General features: G+C 38.0%; 1 protein-coding gene and 1 pseudogene across 14 annotated transcripts in view; both read left to right on the top strand.

The window, feature by feature from the left end:
* DLG1 (discs large MAGUK scaffold protein 1) overlaps positions 1 to 25,597 on the top strand; it is a 161,435-nt gene that overhangs the window by 3,182 nt on the left and 132,656 nt on the right. For all 14 annotated transcript variants that reach the window (XM_086618560.1, XM_086618561.1, XM_086618556.1 and 11 more), the window contains exon 3: positions 10,964 to 11,130. In XM_086618560.1, coding sequence (XP_086474686.1) covers positions 10,964 to 11,130 — 167 coding nt within the window. The remainder of the gene's footprint in view (positions 1 to 10,963; positions 11,131 to 25,597) is intronic.
* On the top strand, positions 10,433 to 10,551 carry LOC147528108 (5S ribosomal RNA; annotated as a pseudogene).

Here is a 25,597-nt window from a genome sequence, read left to right as displayed (position 1 = left end):
ATCTTTAGGTACATGTGAATGAACTAAAGGTGTTTTCTTTTTTGGTGAATTTCCATTTGGATGCTGAAGAATAAGTGGTATTATTTTCTCATTTGAACCTTTTCTTATGTTGTCCTCTCCTTTTCATTCTGTCAATAAAACTTTAGTTTAGCAATCGAAAAACTTAACCTGGTTCTTAAGTATATAATTGTGGCTTTAAATGAATTGAATTAGAGCAGTAAGTAGTCAATGTGAACAACTACTGTTATGAAATTTGCATTATCTCAACAGTGTTATACTTTAAGTGAAATAACTAAGAACTTCAAATTAGTAACAAAATTGGTAACCAAATGTGGCCTCCTTAAAACAGTCTGTGAAAAAGTCATTTTTTAAAATGTTTTGTCTTTTGTAATGTGGCATTTCCCATTGTCCTTGCTTCAACCAGCCAAGTGTAATGATGTCTAGTACTTTAATTAGATAGATACTAATGGCCTGTAATGAAAATCAGCTTGAGAGTAGTGTCAGTTTCAAGTAAATTTCCTACTGTACAGTCTCAGAATTGTGTGGTATCTTTTCTAGCTTGTGATTTCTTGGTTGTAGTTAAAATAACTTGTTAGTGATATTCTGATCATTGGTAAGGTGAGTCAGTTTATTAAGAGACCAAAGTAGGATATCCACATACAGAGGCATGGGATAGACTTAATTTCACTTTGGTAAAGAATTTGGTGTTTATCTTCAAATAGTGTGGAATAATTCTGCAGATAAGTTCTGCTTCTAATGTAGGCATTTTTTTTACCTTCTTGAGAAGGTATAGGTTCTTGTAAAGGTACAGGCATCTGATGTATTTGTCTTTTTGAAATTATTAGAGGAGGAACACTTGCATACTTAAGTCTAGCACTTCTGAGGGAAAAACATGAAGCAGACATCTGTTTATTCACAGCATCTTTTTGTGTAATTAACGTCTGTTCTTAATGGATTGTGTGCTGCAGTCAATCATATTGAAATAGTCTTCTAAAATTAAAAATATTTATAGTTATAGCTAGAAACATGAAGTAGTTTAAAAATATTCCTTTTCCTGACAATAGCTAACTCCATTTGCACAAATGTCAGAAACAAGGAGTTCTAAAAGAGTCTCTCATACCCTGGCAATGGAGTTGGCTGTACATTTTTCTTACCTTGTCTGTTTTAAGTGTGGTTTTTTAAAATATATTATTTTATAGCTACGCAGATAAAGACTTTTTGGTATAAAATGTTAAATTTGACTAGAGGAGGTTGAATGTGTTGAATTTCATATGTGTAAACAGTCTAATTTATTTCACTTCCTTTTGCATGAAGATCTGCTTCGAGAATTGTGCTTATACACTGGCTATTTCTAACACTAACGATCCAGTGCGGGAAATTTTGAATGGGAAAAAAGTAGTGGTTTCAGTAATCCTTACTGAACAAAAGAACGGCTCCCCCCTGGTAATTGTTAAGTTTTTAACCATAATTTGGATTCCTGAGTTTCATGAATTGGACAGAATATATTAAAAATGCTGTTAATATGATTTTGCATACCAGAGAAAAAAGTCCTGTCTCTGAATTTTTTGTAAAATTGATGGTTATATTAAGGTAAGCTCCTTGTTCAGGTTTATCAGCAGTCTGTCTGGGACTAAAACTTCTAGGAATATAAAACATACTCTGCATTTTTCTCAGCTCTGTCCACACTGGCTTTCTGAACTGAATTAGGGAAACAACCTTAGATTTTAGACTGAAGTTATCTGGATCGGATCAGTACTCCTCAAAGTTTGTACCCTTTGGAGTGGATTGACCGTGTTCCTGCTGGATGGCATGTGGCTCCAGTTCTCTGAGCTGTGTGTGGCATCTCTGTAGACATTCTTGCTCTTTCAGCTCCCTCTCAGTTATCCAGTGTGGAAATATTTTCTGTACTTGCTGGCTAAATTAAAATCAAACACAGTTAAAGCAGAAGCTCTTCGTCATAACTGAAACCAAAAGTACTTGCTCTTGGGGAAACTTTGGTATCGGTTTGTATTTCAGTTGATAGACCATATGTCATGATGACACAGTTAACTTTTCAAATCAGCTCAGGCCTCAGAGAGATCTGTTTTAGTTGTGAGTATGTGTCATTGTGCAAGACTGCTCTTCGCTTAGCTTGTGGAAGGCTACTTCGTGAACTGCTTCCTGTTTTCTAAATGATACTGAGGCCCTAGTACAAGTTCTTTCAGACTAAATTGAATAATATTTACATTAAGAATCCAGAAATTCTTGACAGTAAGTCAAGAGTCTAGTTAGATAGTAATATTATATAATACATAAATAGTAATTTAATAATAATAAAAAATAGTAATATAGCAATTTTTTTTTTCCTTTTATTAGAGGAAAGTTCAGAGAGAATTGGATCTTCTACAACAATTTCAGTAGTATCTAGCATAACAGATGTTAAGTAGGGTATTTTCACATTGAAATCTTACCCTTTCTACATTTTTGTGACTTCTTCCCCAGATTGCGACTTTTATAATACAACATTTTTGCTCATATTTGAGGCTGAAACATCCATAGGTATAATTCCTGCAACTTTGAGTTGTTGGCTTTTTGGACAGGTTACCTAAGGATATACTATGATTGTGCTTACTATGATCTCCTTCCAAAACTTTTGCAAAAGTTGGTCAGTTTCAGAGAGATTTGACCTAGAGTTGTGTCTTCAAAGGCAGTTAAGTACTTGATCATTTTCATGCATCCATTATCCAGATGGAGGGAGTATAAAACATTTTAGTTGGTGTCCATGATTAGAGTGTTAACTCAGTCATTGTTAATATGCTTCTGCCATGTAGTTTGTCATTGCTTCAGAATGTCTCAGCTTTTGGAAGACTTTCACATCTTCCTTTTCAAGGAACCTAATAATGAATGAACTAATCTCATTGCTCCTTTGTTTTAAAGAACTACTTCTTGTTTTGTATGTACGCAACGCAGTTCGATTAAGTAGAAAGTTTTGGGATTGTTGTGTGCTTGCTTTTTGAAGTGTTTTCCATGCTCTGTACGTGTGTGTGTGTGGCAGTGCAATGTATTGAATTTTTGGGATTAGGTGCTGCTTTTGGTAGCCTAAAATAGCAAGTAAGACTAGTGTAAGTTGAGTAGCTACTGGTATGCAGATAAATAGTATTGTGGCAAAAGATTATCTGTGTAGTTATTATACTGACTGTATTCAGTGTTGAATAGCTGAACGGTAGAATTTATCAATTACAGTATTATTCTCTTCACAGGGTTACCATTAAAAGGGGCTATTGACAAGAAACCTTTGTCATTAAGCTTGCTGTTCATCCAGGGGCTGAAAAGAAAGTAGAATTTGGGAATAATTGGTATAGTTTCCAGATTCTAGGAAAGTTTATCTTCTGTCCTGTTCTTGCTTCACTTTCTTCCCTATGTTCTTTCACCTGTGTTCTCTAGTTCTGATGCCTGTCTTCTCCTGTGCTGTTGTGTACCTGGCTTTGCTCATAATCTCCCTCAACGTTGGCTTCAGTGCTTGGGTACAGTGTAGAGGAAGGGAGAATGCTCAAGAGAGGATAACCTTAGGCCTACTTCCAGGGTGATCCCAGCAGCAAGGGCAAGAACATATTGTTCGGCTCTGCAGCTGAATACCGTGTCCCTCCTGTGCATTTGGTTGCCAGTGTTTTGAGGGATGGTGTTTGTTTTGGTGCAGATGGAATGAATCTTCAAAGAAACTGAACTCTAGCAGCTGACTAGTAGTCTCCTTGCACAGATGGTTTCCTGAATTATAACTAGGCCAAACTGGCAAGAATGTTAAGAGACCACAGAAGGTGTAGGACTGACACTAGAAAAACCTCCTTAGCTTCATGTTTCTCCCCCAAATTAGGAGGGGCTCTAGAGCTCTTTGGTAAAGCTTTTATAGGAAACTTGTCGTGTGTGAATATATTCCCCGCCATGTCCTCAAGAAAGCAAAGTTATGTTGACTTGAAATTAAAAGGTCATCCTAAGACAGAGGTGCAGTAAGGAAATGTGGTGGACAATTTGTAAAAGCATTGTAAATTCAAGTCCTGGTTTCAGAAACTTGTGTTAGAATTTGGCTGCAGGAAATGTGCAAGTGTTACTGCTGGTGGGAGATACCAGTATGCTGTGCCACTGTCCTTGTGTTGCCACTGATGCCAGATAATTACCTTGGAGTCAGTGAGCTTACTGGTGATAGAAGAAACCAGTGCTTGTGTTGTCTCCTTTAAGCAGAGGTGTGCACCTGTATGAAAGCTCAACTTGGAGTGTCGAGTGAAGTCATCCCAAAAATAGTTTGAGTTTTCCTTTTTTTTTTTTTTTTTTTAATGCATTCATCTGGAGAGAAACCTCCTCAATCCTGTACTGACACTGTTTAGGGGACATGCTACAAGTAAGACTTACTAGTAATGCTTCCTTTGTCCCTGATGGATTTTTGTTACTGCTAAAGACAGCAGTAAATATATCCTTTTAAGAAAAAAAAAAATACATTTTTGTACTGGTTGCTGATTTACAACTGAGATGGAGATACTTGGAGAGGGTGGATAATGGGGAGTTCATTTTTACTTTGGGTTCGTTTTTTTTCTGCTTAGTTTGATGACTAAGTGCACATGAGGTGATATTAAATGGAAAAGAGTTCGGACAGCAGATTACTGTGCCACTTTTTGGCTGTGTGATGACAACTTTTATTTTTTTAACTTTTTACTTCCTTAGTTCTGAACATAGAGGAGAAGACCTTGTGGGTTTCTGAAGGAAAATGGGAAGGAGACCATGTGAAGATATGGGGAAGGAATGATTAGTAAGCAAAGAGGAAAATATGAACAGTTTGGAAAGCTGGCAAGGAGTTGAACGTGTCTGACTGTAAAAATCAGCCAGAAGAATAAAACGAAACAACTAGATGTGAGGTTAGATGCGAGCGGTTTCAATTGAGTGCAAATTAAGGAGTGTTTGTGTTAGAAGTGGAAAATAGCATCTCCTGGAAGTTGTGTAAAGCATATAACAGTATGCAGAAGGGAGACACAAACGGTGGGACGCAGTTACTGAAGCAAGTGAAAGGGCTAAGGATGAGGAGTTGGATGCTGCAGGTTGTAGCAAAGGATCTTCTAGATCAGAAGGCGTGTGGTGAGAAGGTTGCACTGCAGCTTGCGACTTTCATTTTTAAGAGGTCTTGATTGTGTGCAGCAGTAGCTGGTTTAGATTTTTAAAGAAAAAAAACCAGCAAACCCTACCCTGAGGGAGGCTTTACATGGGCTGTGATGAGGCTGGTTTTCGCTTTCCGTACTGTGAATGCAAACATTTGTTTTGCCCAGATACACGTACACACCATGACGTGACACAACCAATGAATACACAAAGAGAATACTTAGTTGCCTCTGGTTATTGGCTTGATAAATGGATATGAAGCTTTTCTTTGTGTTTGTATTTTTTTCTAGATTGCTAACCATATACTTTTCAAGTCATGGTTTGTTCGTGTTAAACGAATATTCCTGGCTTGATACAGCAGAGGAAGTAAGCACGCAGGACTGAGAATTCCTTAGAATGAGTAGAAGTTGCTTTACAACTGAAGAATGAAAGTCTGTAGCCTTGGCAAACTCTTTTGCCTATTCTAGCAGTGATCATGACTCTACTCATTTTTTGTCCATACATTCATTATGCAGCGCTGCTGTGCATCTCCTACATCTGTGAGATGCCATGTGTGTCAGATCACCCTGAACTGAAAGAACATGTTGACCTCTGCTTTCCTTTCTAGTAGTTTTAAGACTTGAGTTTGCAGTGCTTCAGGTGCTTTGGCAGGAAGCCCTAGGAAAGACAGATGTCTTTCCCACCCCCCTAGCATTGGGGAAGTGCTTAGTTTGTAATGGGATGATTCCCTTTTTTGGACAACGTACAGGTAGTCAAATTCTTAACAGAGCTGTTTGTTTAGGAAGGTGCCAGTATCTGAAAAAAACAGTCATTTGCATGTGCTGCATTTGAGTGAGTGAATGTCTGAGAAGAGGCAGACCAATGAGAGACGACAAAGGAATTGCTTGCATGGATGGATCAAGTGAAATGCTAAACTGAAATAAGTCAATTTCTGAAAGGATTCATAAGCTCCTTGGTTGCTTGCAAGGCAGAGGGAGCATGGTTGCACTGAAAGGTTCTCCTGAACAGAGTTGGTATTGAAATGCTTTGTGCTATAAAGTCTGTAAGTTGATGGAAATGTATCCAGTGGTTTTCTGACTTGCTGTCTTTGACATTGGCTGAAATTGGTTTGTTCTGTTGTTGGACGTCTGTTAGAAAGGAATACCTCATCAATGTCAGCACAGAATTAACTTGGAACACACAAATCCTGGTCGTGCTGCTGTGCAGAGGGACCTCAATAGGCTGGCAAAATGGGCTGACAGGAACGTCATGGAGTTCAACAAGGAGAAGGGCAAAGTCCAGCACCTGGGGAGGAACAGTCTCATGTACCAATCTGTGCTGGGAGCCACCCAGCTGGAAGGCAGCTTTGCAGGAAAGGACCTGGGGGTCCTGGTGGACACCAAGTGGAACGTGAGCCAGCAGTGGGCCCTTGTGACAAAGGTGGTGAATAGCATCCTGTGGGTGAAATGTTTATAGCCTCGAGGCCTCCGATATCGTCAGGTGCCTTTATTTTCAAGGCTTCTGCTGTCATTCCATGCTTGTGGTTCTCTATACTGCTTTTTGTTCTGGAGTCGTAGATAATTCATTCCCTACGGAATAATATCACAATAACTTGTTACTGATACCTGTTAGTTACAGAAATACACACGCACTCTTAATTGTATGTACAATCTGTGTGTGCATGTATTTATGTATAACTTTTACTTAGCTTCAGACAGTTGTCTGATGTAACTTCTGTTGGTTTTACATATATTTATATGTAATACATATGGAATCTGTAACATATAAATATATGTAAATTTATATATTTATTTATTTATGTGTAAGCTGTATTTTATACATAAATATTTATAAAATAGGTGTTACATCACAGAATCGTCCAAAGCTAAGTAAAAGCTATACAAATTAGGTGAGTCACCTGGTCTTTAGATGATTGCTGTGAAGAGTTGGCCAAGCTAAAACAAAGCTCCACACAGGCCAAGACAAGTCTGGAGGCCTGGTTATTAGCTCAGCATGAGGCCTGTGGCTTGTTACTAGCAGTGTCAACTTCTTGTTTATGGGGTTACACTGTTCTCTTAAGAAAATGCAGTTATAGCTATCCTGTCTTTTACTTGCAGAGTTATCAAAAGATTCATGCATAAGTGCATGCAGAGGATAATTGTGCTCAGCTTTATTTTACAAGCTTTACTATACTAAAACTACGTTTGATTCCGCAAGAAATGTATTTGTGGAGATCTTGGCTTGACAATGAGATGTTTAGAACATGCACTGATCTCAAATTATTCTGATTACACGTGTACTCTTTGAATATATAGCAAAAGTAGCAGACACTCCACATACCCGTGGAAATGGCAAGCAGAGCCCTTGTGTCTGATTTCTAAGGAGCGGGGAAGAAATCTATCTGAAGGAATGGTGTCATGTTGCTGGTTGGAATCCTTGTCCTAGGAGGCAGATCCTCTAGACAAAATGACGTAGGCTCTTGAAGTACTGTAAAATATACTTAATTTAGGAGATGTTGTAAGAATTTTTTCTTCTGCAATTCTGCTGTTTGTTGAATTACTGTGTTGTGGTTTTTAGTGAACCTGGAACTCCCTTGTGAAGTGGATTTGTGTTTCAATTTATATTCAGTAGATATAAAACTCTTTCTTGTTTGCTATAAGAGTGAGCAGTTTTAGCTTCTAGTGTATCGCGTTACTGGTGAACAAGCCTCTTCAAAGAACAAAGCCAAGATGAGTGGAGAATATGAGAAGGGGGGGGGGGAATAAACCAGCAAACTGCTTGTGGTTAGTCAACTTCTTCTATAATGAATACTGAAAAAAAATCCTGTTTGTCACCACTGCTTAGCTTTTCACATTACTAATAAGTTAAGGAAAATAATTTTCATGTCTCAAGAGTTCTCCTTTTCAGAGTTGGCTTTGCATAGACTTTTATTCTTGTTGCCATCAAACGTGTTTCTGATTTGGCTGCTTAATGTGGCTTTACTCGCAAGCTGACGTAGTTCCAGGGTGATTTTCTGTGTTGCCTACCATTCCTCGCTTTTTGTCACTTTGGCTTTCCTGAAACTTTGTGATCCTATTTTTTAAGTGTCAGGCAGTTGTTCTTTTAATGTTTCCCCTCTAGTTAGAAGTGTTCCCCATCTGTGTTTTCTTTTACTGTTGTGTGATACCTGATTTGAAATATTTTTCTGTGACTTAGTTTTCTGTAACTTAGTTTGAGATATAATCTGTCTTGAAATTAATACGGGAGGAATGGACTGGGACAAGAAAAAAGGACATCTAGCTTGAAGAGGGACTGTAATCATGAACATAACTAGAAAAAAAAATCAGTATTTTACTACCTGCTGTTTTTAAGAATTAGGAAAATGTTAGAACTTTTTAGAGGCTAGTAATGCATCCACAGATTAATATGACTTCAGTAGATATTTCAGTGTGTTCATGTGATGAAATGTTGTGAGCTGACACATCAGTAGACTAGAAGAAGAAATTTAATAGGTTAAATTTAGTATGCCTTGAGTTTTTGGCTTTAAAAAATGTAAATGTCCAGCACTCATTCCTTGTGGACCTAATGCATTCAGGGTGCATAGACTGCTTGCCTATACTATTTAAGTACTTAAATTTTGCATTCTAAATAGTAGCAATTTAAATAAATCTTCAAAACCAGAAAATAGTAAATATTATCATATAGACACCAAGTTCCTGGAAACTTTTTTTGTGGATTTGGAGCAAGTTCAGGATAAAAAGAAACTAATCCCCATATTAAGCGGTGTATAAATTTTTGACATCTTTCAATACTAAGTCTATTGTGGTGTCCTTCACAGAAAAGTGGAAAATATATGGAAAATAATATGCTTTTTGAAACATGTCATTCCGTAGTATGAATAAATGGCTACCTCCGCTGGCAGGGACTTAAAAGAATAGTTGCAGAATTGAGTATCAGTGCCCTAGATTTCTGTTGCAAAACAGTTGCACAAATAACCCCTTCCCATAAATAATGTAGTAATCTTCCTGGCTTGGTTGCTGTGGGTGCAGCTATAGAATCAACTTAAACCACTGCCTATTTTAATATACGAAGTACTCTCTGGTTGGGGCGGGGGGGGGGGGGGGGGGGCGGGGGGGAGGAAGGTCTTTACTTTGTGTGCTTGACTGATGTATTAATGTTAATGCAGCTGCAAGACAAATTTGCAATTGAGGGAGCTAATGTGAAAGACAGATTTAAAGGCAATTTGTGTCTCTTTGGCTGCTTTGCTCCTGTATATCTAGGTCACTTAACATCTTCTGCAACCCTCAATGCTGTTTCTTCCAATCAGCAGCGCTAAGAGCAAGCATAACTTTAAAAATTAATGTAAGTAGTTGAGAGGAATTTTACTCTTGCTCAGAGAAGAGATACAAATGGAATTTGAGAATTGCAGTTTTCTGAACTGGTAGAGAGCAGGAGTGCAATGTCTACATAAAAAAAATTTCAGACGAACATCAGTGACAGTAAGAGACAGTAAGACTTTTCATATTTGCATGGTCTGTCTTCTGTGGTGCAGCTCTACAAAGGAATTAGTTATTGTGCCTTTGTTACTGACTGGGCAGCTGCTGAAAAGCCACAAGATTCTGCAGGTTAGAGTCCTCATTCATGGCTGGGTCTCACTTACTTCTTGAGCTAACTGTGTCTGTGTGTTTGTCTTCAGTGAAGTTGGTGTAATTAAAAGCATGAGTTGACAACTCCTGTTTAACAGATTTTTGCTTCAAACAAGATAATAAAAGCTTTACAAGACAGCTTCTTCATTTGTCTGCCCTTCCCTTAGCATATACCTTTCCAAATTTATTTTTTTTTTCAATGTGAGTGTTTACAGATATGATTACAATTGTAGTAGGAATTTTCATGTGCTTATACTTCCATAGAAACACCTTTGATGCTTATTTAGATTGTGTTACTTTTATTGGTGTTTCATGTAGTCGATAGGATGTCAAGAAAAAACTAATGCAACCAGAATCTTGTTCCCCAGAAGTTTCCAGCTGAGTCTTCAGCGTTAGAAAAAGCTGTTTATTAGTTCATAAGTATGATTTGTAATTCATACTGTTAAAGTTTCCTTCTGTTTTTGTTATTTAGACTGAAAAATCAGGTGATGATCCATCCTGATCAATCTCCTTTTTCCTGACTTCTTGCAACTTCTCTCTTGCTGATTTCATCAGTTTACCTCTATTTCTGTGGTCATTTAATTAAAACATATACCTCAAAAAAGAAAGACCTTCTAATATTGCCCTTGAACAGTAGATTTCAGATAACCAAAGGCTACATTAGCTGAAATTATGTATACCACAACTCGAAGCATTCACACCCTATCGCCTGTGGCCGTACCACCCTGAGAACACCCGATCTCGTCTGATCTCAGAAGCTAAGCAGGGTCGGGCCCGGTTAGTACTTGAATGGGAGACCACCTGGGAGTACTGGGTGCTGTAGGCTTCTTTGGGCAACCTGATATAGTGGAGGGTTTCCCTGCCAATGGCAGGGGGGTTGGAGCTGGATGATCTTTGAGGTCCCTTCCAACCCTAACCATTCTATGATTCTATGATCCCTTCCACTATTCTGCTGCCGTTATTCCATATACTTCTGGTTCAGGTCATGCTACTGGGGTCGGTGGCAGAAGCCCAAAGTGAGAGGGGACACATAGGTGCTGAGATATGGGGCATAGAGAGTGAGTCGTGTATCCTGTGGGCAAGTCCATGTGGTCTTGGTGATACAGCTTTATCTGTAATAGGTAGATAAAGTAGTAGGTTTCTAATTTGTTTTACAGGAGGAAGGTGTTGTTTGAATCAGAATGTTATAGTAACTATAAAGCCTAACTACTCAATTTTTTCACATTTCCCATCTTTAGATATTCAAGAATTTTATGAAGTGACCTTATTGGACAATCCAAAATGTATTGATCACTCTCAGCCATCTGAACCAGTACAACCTGTGAATACCTGGGACTTCTCCAGCCTTCCAAGCACAACAGTGACATCAGAAACACTGCCGAGCAGCCTTAGCCCAAGTGTAGAGGTATGATGTAGAAATCTTTGCTTTGTTTTTCTTGTTGAGACTGTTAGTTTAACATTGTTCTCTACGTTTCCTTCATTTTATAAAATATGCATTTCCATACAAAACTTAAATTATTAAGATCAATAGGTATAGGGGATTTAATTATTGAAATGTGTAATAACAGATGTGTGCATTTGTTTAATCAAAAATTTATAAGCTCATTTGTCAGATGTACCATTAAGTGACCATTAAATTGGATTTATGCTCTGAATTTGGAACGTTGCTGATAGGTTTAGTATGCTTATGCTCATCTATACTAATGACTCTTCAGTCATTACTTCATTAAAAATTTGAGAAATCTGAAGCTGTATCTTTCTGATAGTAAACTTTTCAGTCTATTCATAAGAAGTTCTCTGCTACTTATACAGCTATGTTTTGGAAAGACTTTTTTTGAAAACTGAATGAATCCAGTTGTTACTAGGGTGTGGTAAGAAAACTGAACAGGGAAATGCACGTGCGTGTTTTCACTAGATCGAGATCTCCTTGCCCAAGTTTAAGTTAAAATGTTGCTTGATTTTTTTTTTTTTTTTTTTTTTTTTTTTGCATCAGACCTATCGTTTGTCTCCAAAGAGGTGAACTTTGTTTTAAGTGTGCTGTCAATACTGACAGCATTGGAAAAGATGTGTGAGCTTCTCAGTAGTGACTGAAGGCAGTGTGCTGTGATGACACGTTTCTGTGAAATGGTCATAGAGCTCAGGAAAAGTGCTGGGGGAGACCAGCCAAAGGACTAGTGCTTCATCCTGTGGGGGAGCTTGGGAGCTCGTACTACCCAGCAAGATAAAGTGGTTAGGATGCTTTACTGAATGAACTCTATCAGAGGATGTTTGGACTGTGTAAGAAAGTCCACTTAGCTGCAGAACGTAAGCAATCATGATATGCTAGTGAGTTTGTGCAATTAAAAAGAGAAAAAAGTGCTTGTGCTTATTGTAGCTTTTTCTGGAATTTGTCATATGGAAGCTAGCATGAAATTTGTCAGAAATGCCTTAAAGGAAACTATAGAGGAAATCCAAAAGTTGTGTTGTGTTCTCTCAGAAAGCAGAAAATGGCTAGTAGAGAAAAGATCAGCTTTTTAGCCTAACAAGAGTTATATATTGCCAAGAACAGTCATTAAAATCTCCGTACATGAAAAAACTGAGCAGCCTAGGTATACCATATTTTTCAGGTTTGTAAGTAGTTGAACACTGAGGGATTAAAAGTCTAGTTGAACTTGCAGTGTAGGAATGGATTATTTTCCTTTGATTTTTGTGAATCTTGATTATACACTGAAAGTAGTTACCTGAAATTGCACAAAGAAGGCTACTGTCATCATAGTCACCTTAATGAAAATTTTATCTAAGAATTGTCATCTTTGGAGAAAATGGAGTAATGCTAGGGTATATGAGAAATAGTATGGAAAACATAATTGGGCTATTTAGTCGTATGCCATCATCTAAATCTTAGTCCTAGAGCCGTAGGACTTCTCTTTCTGAAGGTATGGTGGAAATGGGGTCTCTTGGGAGCAGGAGCAAAATGGACTGTAGACAGCAGGGTAGGTAAGGATGGGCAAAGTTTATTTAGTCTGCTGAGGTGCTTTGAAATAAGATGATTCTAATGCATTTCATGTTTGCATATGCAGAGAACATAGTGAGGCAATTTAAGAGTTGTTACAGTTGCTCTTAGTCAGGGAGGATGGATGAAGTTACGGAAAATTGCAGATGGGCAAACTGTCTTTTAAAAAGGGTGTACATAAGAGCAAGGCAGGAAAGGAGGATCCAGGTTTAACAGGTACAGGGAATGATTCTACAGTCTTTTTGTAGCTCCTTGAAAGTGATAAAGGAGCCAAATAGTAGCCATCATCGTTGTTGGTATCAGTTTCGTCAAACTTAGTCTCCTTCTGATGTGGTAATAGTTCTTGTGGTAGGAAGAAGCAGTAAATGTGTTAAATTCTGACTTCAGTAAGACTTTTGGCATGGTTTAACAGGCTATCTTTTGAGATAATATGTTCAGTTAAAGTTTCTAAAAAATCCATCCTAGTTTGAGTTACTAGTGAAAATACCCTGATTAAATTATAGATGAAACCATGGGAGGGGAATGGTGCATTGCTGCTTCAGAACCTGACTAGAATGAAGCCTAGAGAAGTTGAAGTGGTTAATGGGCATGCTCTAGTTCAGCAGGACCAATTAAGTGTCCTCAACTTTTGGTTGTGCTTCAGTAGCACCCATAGAAGTTGGATAGTTAAGAAGTAGTTTCTCAGAAAAGGTCTGGGTCATTTTTGAATCTCAAGGTGAGTCAACCTTGTCATGTTAATGAATGAAGAGAAACACATTGACGTAAGAGTGGGGTATGAAACTATTCTGTTCTACTTGATCTGCATAAGGCTTTGCTGGAGATATTATCAAATTTAAGGTACTGCGGTGCAAAAAAGATGTAGAAGAATTTAAGTACTTAGAAGAGATTGACAAGGAAGATCTAAAGCTTGAAAAGAAATGAAGACCAATGGAAAGATTTGATGCTGCATCAAAGAATTGAACACTAAATTAGAAATATAATTTTCCGATGTTTCTAGGCAAATGTAAAAAAGAAAGTTAATATTTTGTGCCTATACAAGGTGTATTAGACTTACCCTATAGTAATAGGCTTTGCAAAAATGATTTAAAGTACTAAAGTAGGTGTACATGGGCAGTCTCCCATAGTCGTCAAAGGGCTTTACAGGCAGCATAACTGTCTTAAATGGCTTAAATATGTTTCCTGCCCCCCTTCCCCCCAATACACCTTGGAACAGTGTAATAGACTTGAGGATTTATGTTCCTACCAAACCATTTTGTTGTTTTCAAACATTCCAGTAGTGGGGATTGTGAAGCAACTATCTGCTGCTTCGAGATTTGTTACGATGTTCCAACTGTAGCACCAGCTTTGTGCTTCCCCAACCTGTTGAAATCTGAAGTGCAGAATAGTGCACACTATTAAATCCAGGCTTTGTGGTGATTCTCCTCTCAGCCCCCTCCAGAAACTGGAAAGCTTGTCCTGTAAAAGTTTGCTTGATTTCCTTCCATGAAGTCCACAATAAGAAAGACTAACTTACCTGCTAAAGGGTAGTGTTGTCCCTGTGTCTTTGTAAACTTCACATAAAGATGCAGGTGAAGGTGTCATTTAAAGTTGCACCTTGAGTTTTTATTCTTGTGTGCTAGTAGACTGCCAGTAATACAAGGACTTGTCCATGACACTGCACCAATGACAACACCATGTTATCATGGCAAGATCACTGATGTGTGGAAAGAAAGAATGGCCTAATTTGGGAAGTCTCACTGTAGGCTTAAGTGTGTGTTATCAGTTGAACTCTTTGCTAGAGGGTGCAACTGCTTCTCCAGGACAGTCTGGTGGTCACAGTATACATAGTGTTACCGAACACAACAGCGTGGATGACACTGTGACTTTTCTAAGTGGCCCAGATTTGAACAGGTACGACAACGCCACCTGTGTTCCTTCAGATTTTTTGTCTCCAGTATCAGGTGAAAGTCAGACAGTTGTTTGACCTTCAGTATGTGAAGGTCAGATTTTACACTTACCGCCAGTATTTAAAAGCATAGTTTCTTATATTGGTGTTGCTAGTGTATGTGACACTGAAACCAAACTTTTCTCCCGGTCTCTGTCACCTGCACTAATGTTACCTGGTATTTCATTAGCTAGAATACTGCTTTCGTGTTGAAGTTGTAAAGGTGGACAATTTTGAAGACTGGTGGTTTAGTGTTGGTTTCATTTACTTTTTCTAGTATATCTGAAGGTCTAAGTTTAGCTTTCAAATAGATATGAAAATTGTTGCAGTAAACATATCATCTTGTACGTATTCTCAGCCTTTGTTCTTCTTCAGTCACTGTTTTTTTCCTTCATATGCCTGTAAGGCAATACCTTTCCCTCGATATTTTAAAATTTCCTAAAAATTATGAGGAGAAATTGTTATGTATTGACAGTTTATATTCTGCATACTTGCTATGTGTAGTATATGAAAATTAATGTTTTTATCCTGCAGAACTTAATGCATTTTGGTTTCAATAATATGCTTCATTTTTAGGTACTTAGGGTTTCTTTTTTTATATTTAGTTTTCGTCACACCAAGGGCATAATGATTTTGGTACAGCATGTGTTTATCTAATGGTTTGGTTTGCTTGCTGAAACTTACTAGAGGTTGGAGGAACTCAGGTTTAGTATTATCTGATTTTGTTCGTAGCCAGCTTTTTTTTTTTTTAAACAGAAACTGTCACTTTTTAGACTTGAGAGGCTGCTGACCAGTTCAGTATTAGTTCGTAAACTAGATATAACCAGATCGGCATACCGTATGCACTTTGAGGCTGTTTTAGCTCTATTCTGTTGCTTGGCTGGCTGGTAGGACTGTAGGTGATAAGAATGGGGCAGTTTTTTCTTGCTTGCAAATTGTTAGCCTTGGAAGTAATACCTTACCATTAAGGTAAAACAAACAAGGTTGTGGTTTTGCTGTGGTTACTCAGGGCCATGTGAGCATTCTTCCAGCTGACGCTTTGATGGTGTATCTGAGAGTTGTTTGAGAGGGGGAATATAATGCTCCTTAAAGTGATTAAGGATTGTGTTACAAGAACTTTCTACACAGCTGACTTTGACTTTTTAGCAATGCGTACTTGTGTATATACATAGAATAGTGGTATACAAGCATAGGTTGCCTGAGGACTTGTAATGGGACATTGGGACATAGCCTAGTTCTGCTTTTGCCTTCCTACTTCTAGATCAAAAGACTGGAGTTTGTAATCCCCGTAGGTATTAGAGAAAGTTAGAGCTACAGATGGCAGTTTTCCTGTTCACAGCAATCTGTTTTCTTTTCTATGCTTTATATTTCCGGGAATCTATTTGACAATTTCATTTGTCTTAATCTCCAATACAAAAAGATGATGCTAAAAAAAGTGATTCAAGACAGTGATAAGCAGGAAAGGAATGTTAATCCTTTCAGTACTCCCGGACTAGCAAAAAAAAAGAATGTAGATTCAATTGGAAAAGGATGAAAGGTGCTTACCTTTCTTATGTGCGTTAAGTACTGAGTTTTAGGTGTGCATTGGCAAAGCACTAACAAATCTAAAGCAAGATGTCTTAACGCTAGTAATCGTGAGAGGGGTGCGTGTGCAGGAGGGAGCAGTATTTTAAGCTGTTTGCTACGATCTGTAGTGCCATCTGTAGGTGGAACAGCCTGTGTTTGAGAAATACGTGGTGAAACTTGAATCACTGGTGGAAATCTCCTTTGACCTAATTGAGTAGTGTATTGCTAAGGAAATAGTTGTCTCATTACTTTTTTTTAAATTCGTAGGGTATGTTTTAATATTATGATCGTTTTAATTCAAGATAAACAGCAACCACTTTTTAACTTTTCAGATTTAAAAGTAGCCACAGTAATTTCATTCTACATGTTGAAAAAAACCCTACTGAACACTGTCTCAAAGAAAACGTTTTGTTTTAGAAGGTGGAACTTGATCTGGAGCGCCTTACTCTTAGGTTGGGCTAACAGATCTCTGTATTTAGTGAGTAGTGATGGCTCAAGTACTGTGGTCTGATCTGTGGTTTCCCCATTTATCTGCACATGCCTGTGTATTTAGTGGCTGGTATGTAGAGAGACTGTGTTTGGCTCACTGTTTTCTGAGGCTTTTTGCCAATTTCTTTTAATAAAAAGAAAGCAAAACAGGAAGTAAGGAAAACAGCTGAAATTACAGACATGTCAGCTAAGTTTGGCACCAAAGCAGGGTAGAAGTGAAACTCTTTAAACATCTTGGAATCGTAGAATAATTCAGGCTCACCTGTGAGGTCAATCAGATTGCAGAGAGTTTCAACCAGCTGAGCCTTGAAAACCTCCAAGGCTGGGAACTGTAAAACCTTTCTGGCCGATGTGTTCCAATGGTTGACTATCCTCATGGTGAAAAAGCTTTTCCTTATTTCTGATGGAAGTCTTTGTTTCGATTTGTTTGTGGTTTCTCATGTTTTTCCATCGCAACATGGACTTGGTTCTGCCTTCTGGGTAACCTCATTGTAGGCACTGCAAGAATGCTTTTAGGTTCCACTGAACTTTTTTCTCAAAGCTAAAACAAGCCCTGTGCCCTCAATCTCTCTAATGAGGGGTAAGTCTTCCAGTCTCCTCACCATCTTGATGGCCCTCTGCAGAACTTGCTCTGAGTTATCAACATCCTTGTCTTACTGGCGGACCCAAAACTGAATGCAGTATTCCACATGTCTTATTAGAAGTGCCAGGCAAAGGCAAATAATAGTTTTGGTCAATACTAGCGACAGTGTTTTTGCTCATGCAGCCCCTTTTAGCCTCCTTTGCTATTGAGGCGTACTGCGGGCTCCTGTTGGATTTGCTCAGTATCTGTAAGAAGACAAATAATAGTCAATGTGAATGTTTTGAAAAGGGGTAGAATTAAGCTAACCTAATTTTCACCTACGATAGGGGAACTGGTTTTGTTTACAAAGCAAGCGGTTAAGTCTTTTTAACCTTTGTAATATTTTGATAGTTTTGTCTAACTTCTTGATAAGATCAGCTGACACAGTCTAGAGGAAAGAACTTTGGAGATATGGTTTCTAGTGAAATTAAAAAAATCTGTTTAATCAGTAGCGGTGTGTATTCAAAATGGAATGGTGCATCAGGCAGTTAACTGGGATCTTAGAGGAAATCTTGGAAAGAGATCCCACATATGTAGAGCATATAATTAAAGTGGCAGGAGACTCGTAGTTCTGTTTTTCTGTTTCTGAATTTTGTTGACTGCGATGTCCTTGCCCGGCCTCTACAAATGCAGGCAACTGTACCCTTGCTATGTCTGATTGTTGTACTCCCTGTTACCATACTGTTCGTTTATGCTTGTGTCTGTATGTGTGTATTGCCCATTGTTTCTGTCAACTCCTCTTCTGTGGAAATGGTGGTCTGGTTTTATTGGAGCATGCAATAGTGTATAGCTATGGGTCACTCAGGAGCCTTAGTGCTTTTTTCTGTGTTAACTGTACAGTGGGGAAATGATATTTGACTTGCTGTATGTTTTACCTGCAATTCTTGAAATTCAGGCTGTTTGTACAAATGAAAGAATGTAAGTCTTGAACCAAAGCTAAAAAAGTCTTCCAGGGGCAGGCTTCTGGTGAGACTGAATGCAAAAGCAAACAAACAAAAACCCCATGCTCGGTTCAGGATTCATACACAAGTGATAAAAGTGTGCTATTTCTGAAAACTTACCTTTCTCAATGCAGAAGTAAACAGAGAACTTAGAAAAAAATTATGTGAATTTGATGTCTAATTATATTTTTTTTAAAACTTGTAATAATTACATCTTGCAGCCAGGTTCAAAGGTAGCTAGATAAATTAGGTTACAGCATTTTAGAATTTTAATGCTGTCTTTACTAAGGGAGCTGAGAAAATGCTTGCGGTGATGATAGTGCTTGATCTTTACTGAGCCTTTGAAATGTCTCCTCAAATATGCTGAGGTTGGGCAAAGCCCAGCCGAGCCTGCTTCTCTGGTTACACCTGTGACAGCTGTGTGTTTTGCAGGTTTTCTCATAGAATCTGAGAGCAAATTAACATTTGAATAACCATATACACTTTTAAATTTGTGGATAGGTGCAGAATTTGTTTATCTGCAAAATCAGTATTTTCCAAAGCATTCCTTTCATTTTCGTGACTTACTTCTATGTATGGTTTATACGTGCATGAATTTTCCTTTATTGAGTTATCCGGTGACTTTGTAGATGGAATTTCTCACACTGGAAGAAGAATAAGCATGTAAAGGCACAAAAAGTGACCGCCAAACATAACCTGAAAGAATCAGTAGATAATTCCAAGCAAGAAAAAAATGTCTCTTTCCTTTTTGTTTCTCACAGGAGAAGCATCCTTTGTATTCTAACATTAATGCCACAAATAGTGGTGAATGGAAATGCACTTTTTCTTTCTGGCCAAACTGTATAGAATGGTTGTTACTGAGATCACTTGGAGCTGACAGGACAGAAATTCATACTCCGTGAAAATACATATGAATGACATGACCAAATTGCAATGTTTCTCACAAATTAAGTAGAATAATAGTGATTTTAATGGCTAACGGTACCATATGGAAATGTCTTACTATTCAGTGCATTAAAAATGGAGCTTTTCATATGTTTCATGATTTTGATTCAAGTTTTGGTGTCCTTTAATATCTTTTGTTGCTCCTCACAATACAAATTTAAAGGAAGGAAGGTTCTAAGTTATTTTATTAAATTGTTTAGTTGCATAGCTTTAGTTCTAGTTTCCTTACCTAGTTCTCATTTTGAAAATCTTTCTTCTGAGCGCCAAAGTTAACACATGCTTGCTCATTCAAGGAATTTTAAAATTTGTCTTCAAGAAGCTATATTACTGTTTCTTATGACAATGTTAAACCTCATGAGGGTTTGAATCTTGGTCAATCTTGTTCGAGTCAGTTACAGAAATCTTTTGTTTATAGGAACTCTATATGTGTTTCTCTTCAATACTCAGTTGATGTTAACCACTTCCATGATGAAAAGCAAAACATGATTTTTGTGGGGCATGTATGATACGAGATTCACTCATTGGCAGATGAGAACATTGGAGGCCAGGTTGGATGAGGCTTTGGGCAACCTGGTGTAGTGGAGGGTGTCCCTGCCCATGGCAGGGGGATTGGAACTAGATGACCTTTGAGGTCCCTTCCAACCCTAACCATTCTATGATTCTATGATTCTATTTCTTTTATGTGCAGTATTTCCAATGAAAAGTCTGCAGAAACTGCTTTTGGGCCAGGAAATACTTCTTTATGTACAGTGCTCTCTTCTTTGAGTGCTTATCCATCTGTGTGCTATGTTTATGAAAGTGTGTATTAGTGTTTGCTACAAATTTTTTTGCTCTACCAGTATGGTATGTGTGATTGGTGTCTTTTTTTTCCTATGTGGACATTCTGTTTGTGCTTAGCTGAAGATGGGTCTTGACAGAGCTTTGCAGACAGTTTTCAGAAAAGCTTTTAATCTGCTGTAGTGGCGCAGTGATTGGTAAAGGGCTCTAATGTAGCTTTGTTATACGTGCTATTTTGATTTGTGTGGTGGATGTGTTACTACTTTCCAAGCGTGCTTGTTATGAGACTTTCTCTCTGTGCCCTCTGCTCTGAAGTGTTTAGTGTGTCTGCTCATGATGAGCAGTCAGATCCACAAATCCTGAACTGAGAAATGCCTTTTCCTCCACCTCTCTGAATTGGTCTTTTTTCCACATCTTGATCTGCGTCAGCAACTGAAAGAAGTTACGCGCTTTCTGTGATAAGACTAATGGGCCTCAGGTCTTGTCGAAAGGATGATAGTAAGTTGGAGAGGGAAAAAATGGCATGGTGATGATCCTTAGTTCTGAAAGAGTCCCAAAGAAGGCAAGAGAATAAAAAGTTGGGGGAAAAGTGACCCTGAACATAAGCTATTTGTAGCCAGGATTAGTCTACAGAAGCTTGATCTTGAACCAAGGTGGCTGAGAGAAATTTAAGTGATGAGAAAGTACCATCGATCTTTGCCTTAAGCAGAGTTTGCTTGTGCTATTGGGGGCTTCTAAAGCGAAGTTTGTGCAAGAATCATACACGTGGACTGGCTACATGTCTTGGACTAGTCACTGGAGATGTTTCTGGTTCTGGGCAAGACACTGGACATGTGCAAAGCCGCCTAAAATACATTTTCTCAGCTTCCTGGTACCTTTTTGGCTGCTTGCACTTTGTTAGTTTCTTTGAACTTTACAGTCTTCCCAACAGAAGGCTTGGGAAGTTCAAAGATAATTTATCTGTGGAGTACCTCATGTGCATTCAGCTATGAGAGTAAACTTTTTTCCTTTCCTTTTCTGACAAAGAGGACAAAGCATCAGCTTAACTGGTGCTTTGCTTTTCTGCTTTACAAAGTCAGAACTTTTAGACTTCTGTCTGGGTTAAGCCTTATCAATCTGAAAGATGTGTATTTTTTCCATTGATGCTTTGCAGCAGTAAAAAATTCACCTAAGTGTTCATAGTAGAAATTCTTCACAGACTTTACAGACAATGTGAAAATGAAAAGTTTCTCTGGTTTGACTTGGACACACAAGGTAAAAATCCTGGTCCTGGTGACTGAATGGTATAAGACTCACCTTGAAATTCCATTCCAGGTGAACGGGGTTGTTTTTACTAGCGTGGAATCAAGCTTTTCTTTAATGATTTGGGTTTTTTGGGATGTGGTTTTGTTCTTGGTTTTTACGTTACTTTTTATTTTATTTTTAAATCGGAGAAGGATTTTGTAATGTCCTCCTTTTCTTTGTTGTTCTGTAAAGGCACCACCTACCCACAAAATAAAATGTACAGTTTTAGGAAGAATAGTTTCCTTATTTCTTAACTTTTTCTTTTCTACCCCTCCTGTATATATGGCAGAGCCAGGGAATCAAGTGGAGTAAAGTTGCAGAAAACTTAAAGGGAATAGTGGGAATGCTCTAGGTACATACTTAATATATTCTAGAGTTATTTGCTGATGCAAAATATAATCAGTTTGGCTAGTTGTACATCTTGGGCTAAAAGCAAAATGATGCACATGAGACTTAATAGTTTGCAATTATTTATTAAATTTTTCAATATACTTCATTAGGTTTGTAGCAAAGGTGTTAGTGGGAGACCTAATAGGATGAGATAGCGGAAACTGTGTTAACCAGTTGCTTTCAGTGCCTCTTGTGGGAAAGTAATGTAATAAGGTTCTTGGCAATGTGTGAAACTGTCAGTTTAGTGTTTCATAGTACATAGAAGGTTTTTTTTTTTGTGCCCAAGTGTTTGGCTTTTTCCAGCTGTGCTTATTAGGCTGAGGAGACAATGCCAGTGCATAGAAACTTTTCCTTGTCACTGCATTACAGCCTTACAAAAGGAAATGAAATTCTGGGTTAATTCAGGGCTCAAAATAGCGTTTCTCTTGCAATATGCATTACTCTTTCCTTGCCACTTTCTTCTCTCCCTGTTCTACATGGAATATTCCATTCATTACTGCCTAAGAAATGAGTTATTTTGCAGTCTGCAAATGCTGAAATGATGTTAGAGGAGAAATACTTGCTTGCAACCAAAACTATTTTTGAACAAACGCTTCATTTTAGAAATTATAACCAGCTAAGAAAAGCTGAATTGAGATTTCTTTTTTTTTTGCTGTAAAATAATTTTGTATTGCATTTCATCAAATGATTCCCTGTGATGCTCATGTGTTAGGTAATCCCGAAAGAGGAGTATATGAAATAGAATACGAGGAGGTACTTAACTGGTATGGAATAGGATTTGACATCTTTTGTACAGTATTTTCAAGGATAAGTTTTAAGTTTTTCAGACGTAGATAATCAAAATAGGTTAAGGGTCTTTCATGAAACTTAAAGCATTTGTATTTTAGCCTGCTTTTCTTTTCTCCACGGAGTTTCTACCTCTGAATGAATCCAAAGGGAAACCTGGCACACATTCTACTGTTTTGATTATTAAATAAGTGTGCTCTTTCTCATTCTGTTGAGATGGTGTTTAGCTGTGATTGAAAACAAGCCTTTTAAATGTTTGGAAAGATACTTGCTATGCTGAAACGATGGATTGCTTATGCATTGTAACAACAAAGGTAAGCTGATAAAGCTTTTCGTTAATGCCGACAATCTTCGAAGTTCTTGTTGAATCTTTCTTCCAGTTTTTGTCTATCTGTAATGAAAATGTCTTGATGGTTTTCTAGTGTTGATTTTTTTTAACTTGAAGTGCTTTAACTGCACAGATTGCCAAAATAAATTCCATAGTTGTTGTTGCTAAGAACAATCATAGATGTTAATTCTTATAAGAGCTAATTATGCACATAATGGAAAACTCAAGTGTAGTAGAATGATTAATTTTTCTGTCATTCTACAGTAAGACTCTTTTCTGTAAAAATTCACTATCTTTAAATGTGCTAAAATAGTAGTTTGCTTTTTGTCCTGGAACGAGGAATTCCGAATGATGTTTTACATAACCTCTATCAGGATGTATTTAAAATACTGATAAAAGACAAGATGATGAATTTGTAAAATCCTATTAGTGATGGATATATTTCAAGATACTTTGTAATTCTGACCTCTTGCTGCTTTGAGATGATACTCAGATTGCTTAATGTCATTACTTCTGTGCTAAGATAAAGTTTTATGTATGACTGTGTTTAATGCAGTCCACTTAAAACTGCTAAAGATAAAATCTGATGCATAAACAGAACATATTAGTAGTGTGCTTGTGAAATACTGACATGGTGAGTTTTGTTTTTTTGGAAGCTTTTAATTTTCCTGCAAGTGGTAAACTGTTATTCTATATTGCTGCTTTTCCCCTGGATGTTCAGATAGTTGCAGGTTTATTTATTTTTTTTTTTTTAACAAGCTACTTTGACTTCTAGCATTTTTCTGGATAAATTGAAGCCATAAAACTTGTTCATACAAACATCCCTCTCAAGAAGCAGAATAAAATTGAACATATTTGAGAATATTATGTGAGTTTAGTGATAGCTTTTATGAAAGCAAAGGTCAAGATGCTTTGACATAAGGAAGCATAGGCTGATTGGAATGGGTGAAGTTACTTTGCTTCTCACCAGCAAAGGAGTTTTTCTGGTGTCTAAGCTGTTGTTTTGTGTGTAGGTTTTTTTTTTTTTAAGTGAAACACACTCTTTAAAATCATCTTTGATTAATTACAGTTATCTGCGGCATTCCTGCTTTTTTCTTTTAAAATATTCTCTTTTGTACAGTGAGATTAGGATTGTATATTAATTCCTTGACTTTGGTTATGTCAGTGTATACCTTAATTTTGTTGTACTCGTTTTAAAAAAGAGAGGGCCAGTGCTGTCATTTTTGTAATTGAACTGCTCAACTTCAGTTTTATTTTGTGCATTTGTTTACCTCCCATATCTACTTGTCTAAGACCAGAGGGATAGTTTATGTAGGAAGTTAAGCCAACAGAAACGTATTCTGGGGAAAAAAGTACTGTTTTTAGTATATTAGCCTAGCTCTGAGTGCTAAGCAAGTAAGACTGCTCACAGAAATGCTGCAATGGCAGAGGAAGATATCATCCTCTCTGCACAGCATAGTCTTAGATGGGCTTAGACTGATCATGCATTTCCACCTGCAGTTTCCAGGTCTTAATCCTTTCTGCCTGTTTCATGTGAGGTTTTGGCATCATTTAACTAAATGCTGCTGTAGTAGTACCTTGTAGCTTCAACTAAAGCTGTTTCTTCAAAGTGGGGCTTACGAAAGGAATGTTTGCTTCCCTGGGAACACGTGTACATCTGATGACTTGAAATTTGTAGTCTAATGAAAACTACGTGTCTTCATTTTATGCATAAACCTATTTCTCAAACGTAAAGGAAAATGAATGCATATAAGTAAGGCAATTTTGAAGTCAGCATTAAAGAAGTGCATGATAGGATTAGAACTAGTGTTAAATGCTTCCCCTTTCTCCACCTTGAGCTGAGGAGTATTTGAAACAATTCATTGTTAACTCTTTGTTTGTGAATAGAAAAGAGAAGAATTTAGTCAGTGAGATGAATTTTCTAATGAGTCTGAGAAATTTTTCATGATTTGATCTTTCATAGATTCATAGATTCATAGATTTCTAGGTTGGAAAAGACCTTAGAGATCATCGAGTCCAACCATCCCTAATCCCCATTAAACCATATCCTCAAGTAGCTCATCCACCCTATTCTTAAACACATCCAGGGATGGGGACTCAACCACTTCCCTGGGCAGCTTATTCCAGTGGCTGACAACCCTTTCAGAGAAGAAATACTTCCTAACATCCAACCTGAATCTCCCCTGACTAAGCTTATGCCCATTTCCTCTTGTTCTATCTCCCATCACTAATGTAAAGAGCCCTTCCCCTACCTCCCCACCATCTTTTCTCAAGTATTTATAGGCCGTAATCAGGTCTCCCCTCAGCCTCCTCTTCTCCAGGCTAAACAGCCCCAACTCCCTCAGCCGCTCCTCATAAGTTTTATTTTCCAGCCCCTTGACCAGTTTAGTTGCCCTTCTTTGGACTCGCTCCAGGAGCTCAATATCTCTCTTAAAGCGAGGGGCCCAAAACTGGACACAATATTCCAGGTGCGGCCTCACCAGTGCCGAGTACAGGGGCAGGATCACTTCCCTGCTCCTGCTGGTCACACTATTCTTGATACATGCCAGTATCCCATTGGCCTTTTTGGCCACCTGGGCACACTGCTGGCTCATATCAAGCCGGTAGTCAACCAACACCCCCAGGTCCTTTTCCGCCAGGCAGCTCTCCAGCCACTCCTCCCCGAGCCTATAGTGATGCTTGGGGTTTTTATACCCCAAGTGAAGGACTCTGCACTTGGCCTTATTAAAGCTCATGCCATTGGCCTCAGCCCAACGATCCAGTCTGTTCAAATCCCTCTGAAGGGCCTCCCTACCCTCGAGCAGATCGACACAGCCTCCCAGCTTGGT

The sequence above is a fragment of the Tauraco erythrolophus genome, chromosome 11 (assembly GCF_009769465.1).
Source record: "Tauraco erythrolophus isolate bTauEry1 chromosome 11, bTauEry1.pri, whole genome shotgun sequence".
Taxonomy (NCBI): Eukaryota; Metazoa; Chordata; class Aves; order Musophagiformes; family Musophagidae; genus Tauraco; species Tauraco erythrolophus.
The sequence above is the reverse complement of the archived record's forward strand: the minus strand, read 5'-3'. Positions and strand labels throughout refer to the sequence as shown.